This window comes from Pelophylax lessonae, assembly GCF_965119305.1.
Source record: "Pelophylax lessonae genome assembly, chromosome: 4".
Classification (NCBI taxonomy): Eukaryota; Metazoa; Chordata; class Amphibia; order Anura; family Ranidae; genus Pelophylax; species Pelophylax lessonae.
Genome location: NC_138771.1, coordinates 404,167,638 through 404,187,030, shown reverse-complemented (window position 1 = coordinate 404,187,030; position 19,393 = coordinate 404,167,638). Strand labels below are relative to the sequence as shown.

At 44.8% G+C, this 19,393-nt stretch overlaps 1 protein-coding gene across 1 annotated transcript in view; it reads right to left on the bottom strand.

Annotated features, from left to right (window-relative positions):
• SEC24A (SEC24 homolog A, COPII coat complex component) overlaps positions 1–19,393 on the bottom strand; it is a 195,163-nt gene that overhangs the window by 87,797 nt on the left and 87,973 nt on the right. Inside the window, exons 7-8 of the mRNA XM_082252885.1 lie at positions 8,174–8,276; positions 6,199–6,325 (exon numbers count right to left, since the gene is read on the bottom strand). Coding sequence (XP_082109011.1) covers positions 6,199–6,325; positions 8,174–8,276 — 230 coding nt within the window. The remainder of the gene's footprint in view (positions 1–6,198; positions 6,326–8,173; positions 8,277–19,393) is intronic.

Below are 19,393 nucleotides of genomic sequence, written 5' to 3'. Positions count from 1 at the left end.
GGAGAAACCCCCCACAACTCACACAAGTAATTTACGCCTTCCAAACTCGATGATAAACCTTACTGGGAGGTAGATTTCCTAGCTTCAAACAGCATAGGAATCACCGACTCAGACAGCCCTCGGTCCTTCAGCACCTGGCTTTCAATAGCTAGGCCGTTAAAGCCAGTGACCGTAAAGCAGGATGGAAGATGGGTCCCTGAGACAGAAGATCTTCCCCGATAGGAAATTTCCAAGGGAAGTCTGCTACCAGCCTTACCAGGCCTGCATACCAAGACCAGCGAGGCCAGTCTGGTGCCAGCAGAATGACTGGAATTCCTTCCATCTCTAATTCTGCGTAGCAATCTCAACGGAAATAGTATTGGAGGAAAGGTGTAAATCAAGACGATACTGCAGTGTCGGCCAGAGGATCCCGAGACCTTGACACGAACCTCTGCACCTTCCTATTGAGACAAGAAGCCAGCAGGTCCACATCAGGGGGGTCCCCCCACCAAAAACCCAGTTAATTTAATACCTCCGGGTGAAGAGACCATTCTCCTGGATCCAACGTCTGCCGACTGAGATAGCCCGCTTGCCAATTCTCTACCCTTGGATTGTGCACAGCAGAGAGGGCCGGAACATATCGTTCTGCCCACCTCAAGATGCTGGCCACTTCCCAGGCTGCCAGGGCACTCTTTGTGCCCCCTTGCTGATTAACATATGCCACAGCCATAGCATTGTCAAACTGTATCCGCACAGGGCGTCCCCACAGACAATCCGTCCATTGAAAAAGTCTGGTCGTCCGAATTTCCAGAATGTTGATCGGCAACCTGGACTGCTCCCGAGTCCAGACACCTTGGGCGGAACACACTCCCAAGACACCTCCCCATCCTGACGGATTTACAGTCCAATACAGGGGGAAGAAAAGATTTTCCCAGACATAAGGCCTGGGAGCGGAGCCACCATGGGAAGAGACTCCCTTGAACCCCCGACTCAACGTGATCAGATTGTCCAACGACAGCGGGTACTTGTTCCATCTAAACTGAATCTCCCTTTGCAAGGGTCTGGTGTGGAACTGCGCAAACAGAACCTCCTTGAAGGTGGAGACCGTCAGACCCAGCACTTGCATTTAAGTCCTGAGTGATGATCGATGGTTGGACAACAGGAGCTGAACAGCATTTTGTGTAGCTTCAGAGGTTTTATCTGAGGAAGAGTCCAGCGTCAGACCCAAGTAGTCCAGCTTTGTGGACAGAGACAGTGCCGATTTCTGAAAATTCAGTGTCCACTCGAGCTCCTGCAGAGTTCACACTAACATCCAAGTTGGTTTCTAGAGCCGAGGAAGACTCTGCACTCAGAAGCAGACCGTCCAGGTAACCTAGTACTACAATCCCCTTCTGCGGTAACAAGGCTACACTGGGGCCAAAACCTTTGTGAACACCCGAGGAGCTGAGGTGAGACCAAAGGGTTACATATACATAGTAGTTGAGGTTGAATAAAGGCAACAGTCCATCCAGTTCAACCTGTGTAAGTGTGTGTGGACGTATTAATTTCCCATAACCTTGAATGTTGTGATCTTTGAGATCCACGTCCAAGAGTCTTTTAAAAGTAGATATATTCCCAGCAGTTACCACCTGTTGTGGAAGAGAGTTTCACAATCTTAATCGGCCTTACAGTACAAAAACCCTTACGCAGCTTAATGTTAAACTGCCTCTCCTCTAATCTCATTGTGTGGCCACGTGTCCTCTTACACTCCTTGAGATGAAATAGTATTCTTCCTATGCTGAGATCACCATTGAGGTATTTGTAAAAATCACTATCATGTACCCTCTCAGGTGTCTCTTGAGGGTGTCTCTTCTCCAGGGAGAATAAATCAGGTGTTTGCAAATGCTCCTCATAATTAAGGCCCTCCAATTCCCTAATCAGTTTAGTTCTCTGGATTCTCTCCAGTTCCAGCACATCCTTTGAGGACTGGCGACCAGAACTGGACAGAGTACTCCAGATGTGGCCGGACCATGGTTTTATAAAGCGAACATGTCCTGCACTGCTCCGTAGAGGCCCTGTAGCCACTCTAGACAAGCTGGAAGGAAAGAACCTTGTCGGAGGCAAGGACCAAAACTCAATCTTGTAACCAAACAGAATCAGTTTGTGGACCCATTTGTCCCGAATGAGCAAGGTCCACGGATCTGGAAATTGACTCTATTGCCTCCCGTAAGACCCTTAATGATCTCTTCCATAAAGGCCCAGAACAGATGGTCACCTACAAAAGGAAGATCGGTCAGCACCTTTTTAGAAGCCAGGTCAGCCGACCAGTGCTTCAACCAGATAATGCAGCGAAGGATCACTGCTGTCACCGAAACCCTGCCGGCCCAGGGGGCCGCATCCAGGAATGCATCACAAATATACTGTAACCCCTGGATCAACTGATCCGCCAGCTCAGAAGGGTGTTGTCTCCCCTTCAGACCATGGCGTAAATCTTAGCCCATTCCCTTAAAAAGTCTGGGATACCAAGGTGATGGCAAACACCGGTCTCAAAATTGAACCAGCCATGGTGAAGAGGTACCGGACCAAAGCCTCAGCACTTTTGTCCACGGGGTCCTTAAAGGACAGAGAATCCTCCACCGGCAAAAGTGTGGCCTTATTTAGCCTGGAAACCTGAGAATCCACCAACGATGGAACCGTTAGTTTCTTCAGAAGAGACGTCTCAGAGGGATATCTCCTAGCAAAACGTTTAGGTATTCCAACCATGCATTTTGGGGAACCCAACTGACTAGTGACAATCTTGTCAAAATAGGCAGGAAAAGGGGAACACCTTAGTCACCTTGGAAGATTTGCGGGTGCCAAACTGCACCGGCGTCGCCAACTTAGCCGCAGTCCTCCAAATTTAGTTTCCCCGCACTGACACAATTAGAGCCTCCACCAGCACTTTTTCATGTGCGGTTGCAGAGGAGGACTCATCCTCACTATTAGAGCACTCAGGGTGCTTGGACGCAGACCCAGTGGGCTGACTCTCGTCCGCAGCGGCCAAATCCACATCAGATTCTGAGGAAGCAGAAGATCCAGGGGAAGGTGGGGGGCGCTTCTTGCCAGGTCTCCTTTGCAGGGCCAGATCTACTTTGGCTACCAGCGACTGCAGGGCTGCTGTCATGGCCGCCGGGGCAGACTGAGACCCAGAGGGTCTCGCAGCTTCCAGGAGTGGATCCAGTTGTGAAACGTGCGCCAGAGGCTCCATGACCCTAAAAGGTTAATCGTAACCGCGCTGTTCAGCAAAAAAACGGGAGACCTCTCCCCCCATGCACCACTCGGGCACCATAAGAATCAGCGCACACACTGCGCTGTATACAGCAGAGGAAGGATAGGAGTACCCCCAGAGACTCGCCACCTAAGCTGGAGAGCGCCAAAACGGTCTGCCACACTGCTAGAAAGAGGAAAAGCTGACCTGACACTAGAGGCCCCCGCAGCCTCAGCACTGCATCAAACTACAGGAAAATGGCTGCCAATATGGGGAAACCAAAAACATGGCCGCTGGACTACACAAACATAGCGGCCGAAGCCGGGAATACAGAATCCATGGCAAAATGGCGGCACCACGCGGGACCACTGGGAAGCACAGAGACCCTAGAAGGTCACTGACGCCTGATGGCGAAAAGCCCAAGAGGCACTCAGCACTCTAGTAGAATGCGCCTTCACCGGGGAAGGAGGAACCTGACTAATTGCCCAAACCACATCCAAAGAATGCAAATCAATTTCCTTGGGATGCTTGGGCTTAGGACAGAGTGAAGGCAGCACAATGTATTCATTCAAATGGAAATCAGAAAATCACCTTAGGAAGAAACGACTGATGAGGTCGAAGTACCATTTTATCTCTGTGGACCACCAACGCCCACCAATTCAGACACCCTGCGAGCAGAAGTGACAGTCATCAAAAAGGCAACCTTTTGAGATAACGTAAGCAGGGGAATCTCCCTAATGCTCTCAAAAGGAGGCTTTTGAAGAACAACCCCAAATTCAGATCCCACGGGGTTAACAGGGATCGCCTTATGACACACCCCCTGGATAAAAGTGCGAATCAGGGCATGCGTACTTAAAGGACGTTGTCAAAAAACACAGTCAAAGCCGACACTTGGCCTTTGATAGTGCCCAAAGCCAAACACTGTTTAACCCCTTTTTGAAGAAAACAGTCAAAGCTCTAGCTACCGAAAACAAGTGAGGGTGCACTTTCAATGATTCACACCAGGAAATGTACTATTTCCACGTACGATGATAGATCTTCCTGGAGGTAGACTTCCTGGCCTTCAACAGTGTAGGAATCACAGAGTCAGAAAGACCTCTATCCTTCAATACCTGGCTTTCAACAGCCACGCCGTTAAAGCCAGCAATTGTAAAGCAGGATGGAAGATCGGCCCTTGAGACAGCGGATCTTCCCTGAGAGGAAACCTCCAAGGAGCATCGGCGACCAACCTTACTAGGTCTGCGTACCAAGGCCGGTAAGGCCAGTCTGGGGCTACAAGACTGATCGGAATCCCTTCCACCTCTATTCTGTGCAGCAGTTTCGGAAGGAGTTTCAGCGGAGGGAACACATAGATCAGCTGATACTGACCCCCAGGAGCCACCATTGCGTCTGTGGCGTTGGCCAGAGGATCCCTTTACCTGGCCACAAACCTCTGAACCTTCTTGTTGTATCGAGAAGCAAACAGGTCGACATCGGGTGTCCCCCCACAGGACACACAGGAGATTAAACATCTCCGGGTGCAGGGACCACTCCCACCTCCTGGGCCGCCAAGTCACTCAGTGGCATTGTCTGATTAAATCCGGACAGGGGAACCTTGCAGACGAGTCGTCCAATGACACAGGCAAAGCTTTATCGCTCTGAGCTCCAGGATATTTATCGGCAGCTTGGACTCTTCCCCTGTTCAGGATCCCCGGGCGGAGAGAGTTTTCCCAGCAGTCCTCCCCAACCTGACAGGCTGGTGTCTGTGGTTGCAACCATCCAATACAACGATAGGAAGGACTTGTCTTGGTGAAGTGCCGACGAGTGAAGCCACCACAAGAGAGTGGACTTTGTGTTGCGACTCAACCGAATCAAAGTATCCAAGGATTTTCCTTTTGTAAGGATCTCGTGTGGAACTGAGCAAACAGAACCGCCTTGAAGGTTGATAGCATCAGACCCAAGGCCCGCATTCAAGTCTGCAGAGAGGATAGATTGTTTGCTAACAACAACCAGATAGCCCCCTGCAGTTTTTGCAATTTGTCCGGGAGGAAGAAAGACCCTCGCCAAAGCAGAGTCCAGAGTCAAGCCCAGATAATCCAGTCTTGCTTGTAGTTCTCCAGGAACTCTACAAATAAATTACAAATTAAAGGTTCCCAAAAAATAACAGCTAAGACCCAAGTCCCAGCAAGGAACTAGGACCTACTCCTAAACTAGGCAAAAACAAAACTTGAGAGCTGTAGCAGAGTGTGTGGGGTTATGCCTGCAGGGACAGCCCCATAGGTGTGGTGAAAGCTTTTTCCTGCCTAGTGTCCTATTCCTGAAGGGAGGAGCATAACCTAATGGTCAAGAAGTTATGGAGCTGCGTCTGTCAATGAACAATAGAGAAAGAGCGTTTTACGAGCTGAAAACGCTCAGGTGTGAACAGGGCCTTAGAGTCTATTTCACAGTTCTTACTGTGAAGAAATTTTTTTTTGCCTAAAAAAAAGGGGTGAGGAATGTATGCAAAAAAATTATTACTTTAAGAGATTCCCAATAACCTCACTATTTACAAAGTACAGTCGAAAAGTAGACAAAGCAATCCATTATAATCTGTTAGGATCAGGCATTTACAAACACAGAAGATTACAACCCAACTCCCGACATTTTTAGTTTTGGATTGAGTGGGGAAAAGATGAAATTTCTATCAGGTTTTTATTTCTGCCTGTGACCCGCACTAAGGATATATTTCTTCACATCCTGCCCCAAAGATTCCCAATGCAAGAAATAATCCCCTTTAAAGACCTTTCCAACAAGTGAGGTGAAATTTCTCAAATAAGGTCATAGATGGCAGTAAAAACCTGGCAGAGGCTTCAACTTTTCCCCACTTTAACAAAAATAAATGTTTTGGCTGGAGAAAGGCTTTCATATTTAAATTCACATATTTAACACTTGGACATTTTACTGATCCAAAGCAATTTACCTTTCTTCCAAGGAAAAAAAAAATGGGCGATTCTTCACACAAAAACATAACTTACCATCATTTACTCTGTAGCATAAGTTACACTTCCATCGCCTTTGGTCCAAGAAGGTTACAAAAGGGTTGATGTATGTACGGCAAGAGCGGCATCTGACTATAGTACTGGATGTTACAACAGGAAGTTGCTACAAAAATAAGAATATTTTTAGCTTAACAACTTGAAGACCAGACATTTTCTAGCACTTTGTTTACATGGGAAAATCATTTTTTTTTCCTAGAAAATTATTTAGAACCCCCAATTATATATTTTTTTTAAATAAAAGAAACTGATGGGAGGAACGAATCCATCCATCCTTTGAAAATTATATATACAAAAAATAAAAACCAGACTACGGAAGAGAGGACTTTAAAGTACCATGTTTGTTCAAAAAAGGTCAATGTTTTATTCTACAAATATTAAAAAACATTTATGACATTTAAGACAACAGCAATATTGCATGTAAACATTGCAAGTACATGAGATACGATTGTATATTATCACTCATCATCCCTGTCAAACTTCAGCAATGAAATGCTTGCTGTACTGACGCGTTTCACGGGTCCATGCCCGCTTCATCGGGAAGACAACAGTCAAATCTCTGTACTTTGCATATAAAACCATCATGAACAGAATAATACACACAACCACCAATCGAAGGCTTTCAGTAAGGGATAGGGCTGCTCCTCTAAAGTTAGTCTACTATGAGTTTACAAATGGAAATAACAAGGGAAAACTCTGTCAGGACTAATATTGTGTCATGTTTGGGAATACTTAAGTGCAGTCCTGCTACTTTTAGAGTCTCTTTATGTTCCAATAAGTTGGTGGTGAAAGGGGAGGGCGCCGAGTCTCATTCACAATAGCTGTGGCAGCTCACAAAATCACAAGATCTGCCACAGCCATCGTGGAGGAGACTTGGCGCCCTCCCTTTTCACCACCTCCTTATTGGGACATTGAGAGACTCTGAAACATATCCATTTAACTTTCAAGACCTTTCCAAAGTCTAACTACTAAAATGTCATTTTGATCATGGCCTTCAAAAATTATCGTCCACCACCTTATGCGTGTATTAACTTTGTAAGTATCCAAAACAGAGGGTCTTCTTAATCTAAAAGCAACATGCTGAACTAGTAGATGTTTTCTCAGCAACTGTGGATTTACTTTGGTGCATACAGGTTTACTTTAAACAACTTTGTTTTTTTGTATTATTTTTAAGACAGAGATTGATTTACTAAAACCTGGAGAGTGCAACACCTGGTGCAGCTATGCATATAAACTAATCAACTTCCATTTTTTTTGTCAAAGCTTTATTGAGCAAGCTGAAGTTAGAAGCTGATTGGATACAATGCAAAGCTGCACCAGATTTTGCATTTTCCCATATTAGTTAATCAACTCCTATGGGACAAGTTCAGCTATTCACACAACAGAATGAAAATATGAAAGTTGGTGTAAAGTGAAACTATACAACACATTGCTATGGCTTAGCATATGCCTCTTGCACATGCTTAAAGTGATACTAAAGTCTCTTTTTTTTTCTTTAAAAATAACAAACATGTTATACTTACCTGCTCTGTGCAGTGGTTATGCACATAGCCTGGATCCTCCTCTTCTCGGGTCCCTCGCCGGCGCTCCTGGCCCCTCCCTCCTATCGAGTGCCCCCACAACAAGCAGTTTGCTATTTGGGCAGCAGAGCTGGCACGCTGCTCTGTGTGTCCATTCAGGCACGGAGCTGTGGTTCGACCCGCCCCCTCGCTCTCATTGGCTAACTGACTTTGACAGCAAAATGCATTAAGATGTAAAGGCTGAAGGTTTTCTAACCACTTTAAAGTCACAATTACAAAGTCTTTAGCACAGTTGCAACAAGAAACAGCAGAAAACCATTAAAGTAAGGAAACACAGAGGCATCTCTCTTTATAATCAGCACTGGCTGAAATAATACTAAAAAGCAATATATTAAATTTCAAAAGTAATGCAATTGTGCAGAAAATTTTCATACCGACAAATCTTTGAACGGGTGCAGTAGGAGCCCCAGCGGAAGCTTGGCTTTGTTCAGCAGAGCCTGAGTTTGAGGGATGTTTGTCAAGGTACAGCGAAATAACCTGCAAGACACAACAGTGAACAGGTAAGACAGTCATATTTAAAAGAGAAGTAGGGGCATTTTTATTAAAAAAGGTTTATTTAGGCGGATGCAGCTTTGGCCCAATGCTGGCTCTAAAGGCCTGTACACACGATATGAAAATCGGAAGAAAACGATCTGCCGATTTTTGGGATTGTTAGTATGGTGCTTTCGACAGCCGATTACGAATTTTCGGATGACAAAATCTGGATGTGCAGGCTATTAAATTTTTTATCGTACGTCAACACAACGTCCGATTTTCGTTTAATCAGTAGTTTTCGTCCGAAAAAAATCATAAGAGCAAGACTAGGCATGCTAAGAAACGAAAGAACATACAAAACAATTTAACACATGACATCACTTTTGAAGTTGAATTCTGTCGTACGGGAATTTTCGTATGAAAGTAACCTCTTCACTTTTGATATATGAGACTAGCATGCAACAAAAATTGGACGCAAGATCGTTCGATAATCTGATCGTGTGTACAAGGCTTTAGGCTGATAACCGAGAGACCACTGGTTGCACTGATACTGGTTGCACTAATGCAGCACAAAGGGGTTAATTACCTGCCACTGGTCGGTCACTAATAGATGAGTGACCAGCAGTGACAATACATTAACCCCTCATGCTTCATAATACAAATACCATTGGTAAGCTGCCTCAGCTCCCCCCCCCCCCCCCCCACTGCCTCAGCGTCCCCCTCCTCGGGTGTCCTTCATTCAAAAGTCCCGCCTCTGGCCGGTGGCACCGCCTCTCAATGACATCCCTACTACGATCTGTGCATTATGAATGGACATACCAGGCGGGGGGGCGGGGCGAGCGGCCGCTATAGATAGAACTAATGTGATCCTTCACTGTCAGCTCAGCACGACTATGTGTGAATGAGAACAGAACTGACCTGACACTGGGCGGGGGGAGCGGCCGCTATTAGCTGTAACTATGTGAGAGCTTCACTTCCCTGTCAGCGGAGATACATGCCTGTCAGGGAAGTGAAGCTCTCACATAGTTACAGCTAATAGCGGCCGCTCGCCCCGCCCCCCGCCTGTTATGTCCATTCATAATGCACAGATCGTAGTAGGGACGTCATTAAGAGGCGGACGGCCGGCCAGAGGCGGGACTTTTAAAACCTGCCCTGCGCCCTCCTCCTTCCCCACGGCGGCCATATTTATTTTCGGCAATGTTAACCCATTATCGGCCGAAATGAGATAGGCTCATTTCCAGCCGAAATTTCGGTGCATCCCTAATATAAAGTTTTTATAAGTGGGTTAACAAGGAGATGGACAGTTATAAAGGCCTGGTGTCATTTTTTGAAAGGTTTACCTGAAAGGGAGAAATTCTACTTTTTAGAAAAAAAATAAATGAACATATTTTTTCAGAAAACAAAATGCATTTATTACATTTTCCTGCAGGAGCCTGGAAAGCCTTGCACCCACGATCAATCCGTGGATCAGGGGTGCAACGTCAGGCACAAATAGAGGAAAGAAAGTCTAAAAAAGAAAACATATTGCAGCTTACCTATTCTTAGATGTAATGGATTAAATAAATGCATTAAAAAAATGTTCAATACTGCTTTAACCCTTATCACAATGAAACAGCAGCATGTTAACTCATTTTGATTCAGGCCAATTGGCCTTACCCACTAAGCAAGTCTGAGACTCTTTTTGTATTCATAATCTGGGTTCTATATACATCCCCAAATCTGCCCTAGTACTCGCAACAGTCTTACCAGGTGCTGCCTCCTGTCTTATAGATGTGTCCTATTTTTGCAAGTAAGGTTTTACATTGTTTGACAATTGGGATTTATATAAAAAATATTCATCAATTGTAGCTTTACTGCCTGACATCACATTCAAGCTCTTTAAAGAAGCGATAAGTCGTGAAACAAGTAGAGCTAAATCAAGCACTTCCTACTATCAAGTGCCTCTACAAAAAACCCCAAGTATCAATTGCGGTTTACAAATTGTACATTGGGGCCGGTGTGGCCCATAATCATAAGTTACGGTCAAGCCCAATGCTGTGATATAAATTAATTTTACCTTATTTTATGCTTTTTTTTTCCATGTTTTGTATTAAATAAAATCAAAGTTTTATGAAATTTCCAAGTGCCTAAAAAGTCCAGGTTTCTCTTCAAATAATCTTTCCTCATTTTAAGGTGGTTCACTTATCAATTACGTCCGCTATGTAGCTGACCTAATTGATAGGAGAAAGGGCTATAGTAGAGCTACACAATCCTGGATAAAAGGAGAATCACAATTTTTTTTTGCTTAGAATAAATTTCTCAATTCTCTCACGATTCTCTTTGTAAAATAATTTACATTTTACAAAAAAATTGGGCTAACTTTACTGTTTAGTTTTATTTTTTTAACTAAAGTGTATTTTTTCCCCAAAAAAATGCATTTTAAAAGGCTTCTGCGCAAACACAGTGTGACATAAAACATTGCAATGATCACCATTTTATTCTCTAGGGTCTCTGCAAAAAAAAAAAAAAATGATTATATATATATATATATATATATATATATATATATATATATATATATATATATATATATATATATATATATATATATATATATATATATATATATATATATATATATATATATATATATAATGTTTGGGGGTTCTTAGTAATTTTCTAGCAAAAAAATACTGGATTTAACTTGTAAGCCACAAGTGTCAGAAAAAGGCTTAGTCGCGGCCTAGCTAATAAAATGGATGAGTTGGAAATGTTAGTTCATGAGGAGGACATAGACCTTGTGGGAATAGCGGAGACTTGGTTTGACCCCTTACATGACTGGCTGGCAAATATCCAAGGGTATTCGGTGTACCGGAAAGGACAGGGTAGGAAAAAAAGAGGGGGAGGGGTATGTCTCTACCTCAAGAACAATGTAAGGGTGATAGAGAGGAGTGACATTACGGAAGGGATGAGTATCGAGTTAGAATCCGTGTGGGTAGAACTCCTTAGGGAAGGAGTAAAGGGAAAAGTAATTGTGGGGGTTTGCTATAGGCCACCTAAACAAGGGGAGGAGGTAGAGCTGGAATTTTTAGCACTTTTGGGTAAAGTGGCAAAGCTAGGATCAGTCATCATATTGGGGGACTTCAATTATCCCGACATTGACTGGGGAGAGGGGATTACACACTCACATAAGGCCCGTCTATTCACGAAAACCTTACAGGATAATTACATGTCACAGCTGGTGGATTCTCCTACTAGAGAAAACGCAATCCTGGATCTATTGATCCCTAACGACCCAGACATAATCTCGGAGGTAGGAGTCCAGGACAACCTGGGCTCTAGCGATCACAAGATGATCACATTTAGTGTAAATAACAATAGAACAAGGCAAGTGGGGAACATAAGAACCCTTAACTTCAGAAGGGCAGACTTTCCAAAATTGTACTAATTGATGGAAAGGGTAAACTGGGACCGAACCCTAGGATCCCTGACCACAGAGGAAAAATGGGAATGCTTTAGAAACATATTAAGCAAAGGCATCTTGCAGTGCATTCATATGGGAAATAAATTTAGAAGAGACAAGGCCAAACCTGGCTGGCTAAAACGTAGCGTTAAAAACCTTATTAGGGGAAAAAAATTGGCCTTCAGGAAATATAAATCAGAAGGCACAGTATTGGCTTTCGACCAATACAAGGAGGCAAATAAGAAAAGTAAACACGAAATCAAGATGGCTAAAATAGACTTTGAGAGACAAATAGCGGAGGATAGTAAAAAAAAAACAAAGAAATTCTTTAAGTATATCAACAGCAAAAAAACTAGGGCAGAGCATATTGCACACATAATTAACAATGCTGGGAGGATGGTTACAGAGGACACTGAAAAAGCAACCGTGCTGAATGCTTTTTTCTCGTCAGTCTTTACACAGGAAACGGAGGGGTACACTGACCATGACTGTATGGTTAGTAGTAATACACAGGACTTGCCACTATGGCTAACAGAGGGTGAAATCAGGGAAAGGCTGGATAAACTTAACACAAACAAATCACCAGGCCCGCATGGCGTACATCCGAGAGTACTCAAGGAACTCAGTAAGGTTATATCCAGACCACTGTTCCTGATCTTTGCGGACAGTATTAGGACAGGAGATGTACCAGGAGATTGGAGGAAAGCAAACGTGATTCCGATATTCAAAAAGGGTCAGAGGCATGTCCCGGGAAATTATAGGCCTGTCAGTTTGACATCGATAGTATGTAAACTTCTGGAGGGGATGATAAAGGGACTATATCGTAGAGTTTGCTAAAGACAACAGCATCATCAGTAATAACCAGCACGGGTTTACAAATGGGCGTTCTTGTCAAACCAATCTATTAGCATTCTACGAGGAGGTGAGCTGTGAGCTAGATAGGGGCAGACCAGTGGATGTGGTGTACTTAGATTTCGCTAAGGCGTTTGATACAGTTCCCCATAAGCGCTTAATTTATAAAATAAGGTCTGCAGGTATCGACAGCAGGGTTTGCTTTTGGATACGGAACTGGCTAAAAGGGCGTGTCCAAAGGGTGGTAATAAACAGCGCATACTCAGACTGGTCTGAGGTAGTAAGCGGGGTCCCCCAAGGCTCAGTCCTGGGACCAACGTTATTCAATTTATTCATAAGCAGCATTGAGGTCGGGGTCAGTAGTTCAATATCAGTTTTTGCAGATGACACAAAATTGGGCAGGGCAATAACTGCACAGCATGAAGCAGATATCCTACAGGATGACCTGGACAAAATAACGGAGTGGGCAACGACTTGGCAAATGAGCTTTAACGTGGAGAAGTGTAAGGTTTTGCACTTGGGGACTAGAAACATTAAAGCACAATACACGTTAGGAGGGGAACCCTTGGGGGAATCAAAAATGGAGAAGGATCTGGGAGTCTTGGTTGATGATCGACTAGGCAACAGCATGCAATGTCAAGCGGCAGCTGCCAAAGCTAGCAGAATATTAGCATGCATAAAGAAAGGGATGTATTCCAGAGAAGACTATAATCCTTCCACTTTATAAAACTCTGGTCCGACCGCATCTGGAGTATTCTGTCCAGTTCTGGTCGCCAGTCCTCAGAAGGGATGTGTTGGAGCTGGAGAAAGTCCAGAGAAGGGCAACTAAACTAATTAGGGGATTGGAGGACCTTGATTTTGAGGAGCGTCTGCAATCGCTTGATTTATTCTCCCTGGAGAAGACACGCCTAAGGGGGGACATGATAGCAATTTTTAAATATCTCAATGGGGATCTCAGCTTAGAAAAAAAGCTGTTCAGTTGAAGGGATTGCATGAGGACTCGGGGGCATACAATGCGATTAGAGGAGAAGCGTTTTAACCTCAGGCAACGTGGGGGGTTCTTTACTGTTAGGGCTACAAGATTGTGGAATTCTCTACCACAAGAGGTGGTTTCTGCGGGTAGTATGGTGGCTTTCAAAAGACTATTGGACGTGCATCTCAAGGATCAGAACATTCAGGGGTATGTGAGATGATTACATCCACACACACCTACACAGGTTGAACGGGATGGACTATTGTCTTTATTCAACCTCACCTACTATGTAACTATGTAACTTTAAGAGGTTAAACTGCCCTCCTTTATAGATGGTAGTTCATTCCTTTGATCTAAAAGACCAAACTGATTAATTGTAAAACATTGTGTTTATCGTTTTCTCGCAGCCTTAGGCCCCTTTCACACTTGTGCGACTTGTCATACGATTTGGGACTGCAAAATCGCATGACGAGTCGTTCTCCATTATTGTCAATGAGTACCATTCATATCTGTGCGACTTCAACGTAGTCCCTGCACTACTTTGGCATGATTTTGAAGCATTTTAAGGCCAAAGACATTCAAACCCAGTCAAACTTGCATCAAAGTCGCATTACCTAAGTCACGGCACAATTGTTCGACTTTGAAGTCGCACAAGTGTGAAAGGGGCCTTAACAGTGATAAACATTTGCTGGAGGCTCTTTTTTTTTTTACAGCTGTGAGTGAGCAGAGAACAGCTCTGTAGGAATTAAGCAAATGCCATTTTAAGATCGTGGGTGGGGGCGGGGTGAATCGCAATTGCGATTTTTTAATGATTAATTGTGCAGCTCTAGGATATAGGAACCATTTCCCTTATTTGGAGATGTAAATGTATTATGAAACATGAATGAAAAGGGCAGCTATACCAAAATCAGCTGTAGTTGCCAGTACCCAGTGTGTTTTATTTTATTTACACTTTTTCTGCTGTGGGCTCAAAACAAGGCCCTTTCACACTCATGAGATGCGGTTTGACCACAACACAGGTGTAGCGCAGTGAACCAACGAGTTTTGTGTGGGTTAGCTGCTCTCTCAGATTTCTATTATGTCCCGTGGTTTTGGTGTGCCTTATAAAAGCACACCAAAATTCCTGCATGCAGGAAAAATTAATTTAAATGGCCTGCAAATCATACCAGAACACATAAAAAAGTAGTGCTTTTGCTACTTTTGAAAAGCACACCACACCAAATCGAATGATTCTGTAATACCATGCAATCTAGTGGCCTGCAAAGGCACTTCTTTTGCAATTTGCATTTGTGGTGCCATTAATGTACTGGCACCCCACAATTTAAATATGATGTGGAAAATGTAAACACATTCTAGTCTAAACCGGCCCTAAAAATAGGATTTTTGACTTACCATTAGATCTATTTCTTTGATGATCATTGACAGACACAGCTCTTCATCTTCATGACCGTAGGGTTATGCTGCCCTCTACAGGAGTAGGACACTAGGCAGAGAAAAGTTCCCACTTCCTGCTATAGGTAGTCCGTTTTGTACCAAGTAGTGTCAGAAGAAAAAAACCCAACTCCAAAGAGGGGCTGCTGCTGTGTCATTCAATGATCAGAGAAATGGATTTTACTGTAAGTCAAACATCTTATTTTCTCTTTCGTTCATTGACTGACACAGCTCTCGATCTTCATGACCGTAGGGACGTCCCAAAGCAGTTTTTAAACATGAGGGTTGGGAACAACAGAAAAACTTCCCAAAGGCTAAACATAGCCAACCAGGTAACATGGAACTCAACAGAGAACAACTGGAGCTCACCTGAAACAAAAACATCCTCAAAGAGGACAAATCCTCTAAACAGTAGTCACCAAAACTTTGCTGCTAAAAGAAGCATCCGTAGATGCCAACACATCCACTTTATAAAACTTTGTGAATGTGTGTACAGACGACCAAGTGGTCACTTTGCAAACTTGCACCACTGGCGCCTGATGACGGAAGGCCCAGGTGGCACTAAGCACCCAAGAAGAAAGCGCCCTGACAGGGAAAAGAGGAACCTGACCATTAATAGAATAAGCCTGAATCACAGTCTGCCTGATTCATCTGGAAATGTTCGCAGCAGAAGCAGCCAGCCCCTTGCGAGGTCCATCCATGAGGACAAACAGTGAGTCCAACTTTCGAAACGACTCTGTAGCTGCCAGGTACACTCTTGATTGCCCGAACCACATCCAGGGAATGCAAAGCAACTTTCTTAGGATGCTTAGGACACGGAAGGCAACACAATGTCTTCATTCAGATGAAAATCGGAGTTGACCTTTGGAAGGAATGATGGACATGATCGAAGAACCACCTTATCCCCGTGAACAACTAGATAAGGTGCACGGCAAGACAGCGCCAACAGCTCAGACACCCTGTGCACTGAAGTAATAACCACCAAAAAGGCCACCTTCTGGGATAATGTAAGCAGGGGGATATTTTCAAAGGGAGGTTTCCGAAGAACTGACAACACCAAATCGAGGTCCCACAGCAGCAATGGAGACCGCCCCAGGGGAACCAAGTGTCCTGGAGAAAAGTATTGACCAGCCAAGGAACGTTAAAATAAAATCACCAAGGCCAAAACCTGGCCCTTGATGGTACTCCAGGCCAAACATTGCTCGACCCCTCGCTGGAGGAAAGCCAAGATCTGAGTCACCGAAAAGGAGCGAGGGTGAACCCCAAGAGACAAACACCACACAATGTACGTCTTCCAAGTACGATGATAAAATCTTCCTGGAAGTAGATTTTCTAGCTTTTAAAAGCATAGGAATCACAGAATCAGATAACCCTCTATCCTTCAGCACCTGGCTTTCAACAGTCAGGCTGTCAAAGCCAGAGACTGTAAAGCAGGATGGAAGATAGGGCCTTGAGACAGCATATCTTCCCTGAGAGGGAGTCTCCAAGACACATCTGCACCCAGCCGTACCAATCAGCATACCAAGACAATCGAGGCCAGTCTGAAGCCACTAGAACGACTGGAATCCCTTCTGCCTAGATCCTGCTTAGGAGTCGCGGCAGAAGCTTGAGAGGAGAAAAGGCATATATTAGACGATAATGACTCCAGGGAGCCACTAGGGAGTCTGTGGCATCGGCTAGAGGGTCCCGAGACCGTGCCACAAACCTCTGAACTTTTCTGTTGAAGCGAGAGGCCCAACAGGTCCATTTCGGGAGTCCCCCACCGGAGGCACAACTGACTGAACACCTCCAGGTGAAATGACCATTCTCCCTGGTCCAACGCCTGTCGACTGAGATAGTCCGCCTGCCAATTTTCCACCCCTGGAATGTGTACAGCAGTGAGGGCAGGAATGAACCATTCTGCCTACCTTAGAATGCCAGCTACTTGCCGAGCCGCCAGAACACTTCTCTTGCCCCCTTGGTGATAGACATAGGCCACAGCGGGGGCATTGTCCGATTGAATCCGTACCAGACACCCCTGGAGACGAACTGTCCAATAATCCAGGCAAAGCCTGATTGCTCGGAGCTCCAGTACATTGATCGGAAAGCCTGGACTCCTCCAGAGTCCAGACCCCTTGAGCACAATCCATGCCGAAGACACCTCTCCACCTGTATCTCGCATCCGTGGTGACAACTGTCCAGTAGAGGGGAAGAAAGGATTTTCCCTGAGAGCGAAGCCACCAAACCAGGGACCCCCTTGTTCTCCGACTCAACAAGATCAGATTGTCCAGAGACTGAGGATCCTTGTTCCACTTCACCAGAATCTCCTTTTGCAAAGATCGTGTGTGGAACTGTGCAAACAGAACCGCCTCAAAAAAGGTAGACACCATCAGGCCCAGCACCCATAAGCAAGTCCAAAGAGATGACCGTCTTCTGGACAGCAGAAGCCGAATCGTCTCCTGCAACTTCTGAAGTTTTGCCAGAGGGAGAAACACTCTGGATTAGGACGAGGCCAGAGTCCGTACCCAATATTCTAAGCTCGTGGATGGAACCAGAGCAGACTTGAAGATTCAGAATCCAACCAAACTCCCTCAGTGTTTGCAAGTTGGCCAACAGGGCCATGGAAGACTCCGATTGCAAAAGAAGATCGTCCAGGTACCCCAGTATTGCGATCCCCCGCTGACGCAGTAATGCTAGAACCGGGGCCAGCACCTTTGTGGAGACAGGACCAAAGGCGCCACAAATTGATAATGCTCCTCGCCCAAGGCAAAGCGGAGGAAGCGCTGGTGGGTGATACCAATGGGGAAAATAAGCGTCCTTGATATCGATGGATGCGAGAATGTCCCCCTGATGTAAGAATGCCATCACCATGTGAATGGACTCCACCCGCACAAAGCAGTTCAGCGCCTTGAGGACCAGAATCGGACGCACCTTGCCCTATTTCCTGGGTACCGTAAACAGGTTTGATTAGAAACATTGAAAGCGTTCCGACATTGGAACCAGGACAATCATTTCTAACAAGCATTGCACTGCTCTATGCGATTTTTCAGTGGTCTGCTGGGGTTTCCCCTTTTTTGGCTCCTTTGAGGCCCTTCCAGATCCCACCAGGCACATGTAGCCCATTCCTCCTTTGGTTGGGGCTTGGAGGTGATATTCTTTACTGACGTCCCCTCCTCTCCAGCACATGCTTTGCGGTGCTGGATACATGTGTCGGCGCTTTCCAGTGCCCCTGCCCTTTTCCATCATGACCACCGCCTCACTCCTCTGGCCGGATGTTGTGTGTCCTCGTCACTCTGGGCAGTAGCTTATGCTGGGGGTGGATATCCGGTTATCCGCCTCCTCCCCATCGTCTGCTGCCGCTCTGTATTGGCATTGTCGGCGGCTTAGGACATTGCTATGATAACACTGCGGTGGACATTTGGTGTTTTCTCCGAATTTCCGAATTCAGGCTTACAGGTGGATGTTATCTGGTCCAATTTGGAGACTGGCCAATTACCCGGTTGGTAAGTGGGGTTTCCTTCGATTTATATATTTACCTGGCACACATGCAACTTCATTCCTTTTTTAGCTGGTTTCCCTTGGGCCAGATTATAGGACCAGACCAGCTCCTGCTGTCCCCCAAATTGGGATATTTTTGGGATCCTTAAAATTAGGTTTGCCTCACTCTATACAATAGGGAGCCAGCTGATATACAGCATTTGATCCTCCATCCATCTGTGCCTCAGTCCTTTGTGGTTTCTAGTTTGAGTCCAGGTGCCTGGGTGTCCCCCTGCATACCACTCGTTTACAGTCACTATCTATATATATCAATCTATATATCTTAAGAATGCCAATCCCCTTGGGTTGTTTTTCTACAATTTCTTTTTTATGCATGTATCGTTGTTCTTACTTATATTACCTATTTTTCTGGTCATTATGCATACAGATATGGCCAGAGTTTCGGGACAAATGTACCCCCTAGAAGAAGACTCTAAGTTGAAACGCACAGGGGTTTGGAGTCTTTATACTTGAGTGTTGTCATATAGATATCCTATGCGATTTATCTTTTGTAATGTGTGTATTTTTAACGATTGCTGACTGTACTGTAAGTACTTTTGTATCTATTGTTATGTAATGTCAGTATTTGCACTCTTATTTTATCCAATAATAAAGATTAGACCCTTTATATATTTTTTGTATTTACAACGGTCATACTCTTTTTTGGTATCGCAACATCCCTTTCCCCGCTTGCCAAATCCCTTTGAGATTTAATTTGTTATAAGTATTGCACTGCCCCATAGAGATCCTGTAAGCGATCTGGGGATAAGTGCAGGTTGGAAGGAAAGAACCTTGCCAGTGGGTAAGATCGAAACTTGATCTTGTAGCCAGATCCAAAAGACTTTGTGGACCCACTTGTACTGAATTAGGAAGGACCATGGGTCCGGAAACCAGTGAAGACGCCCC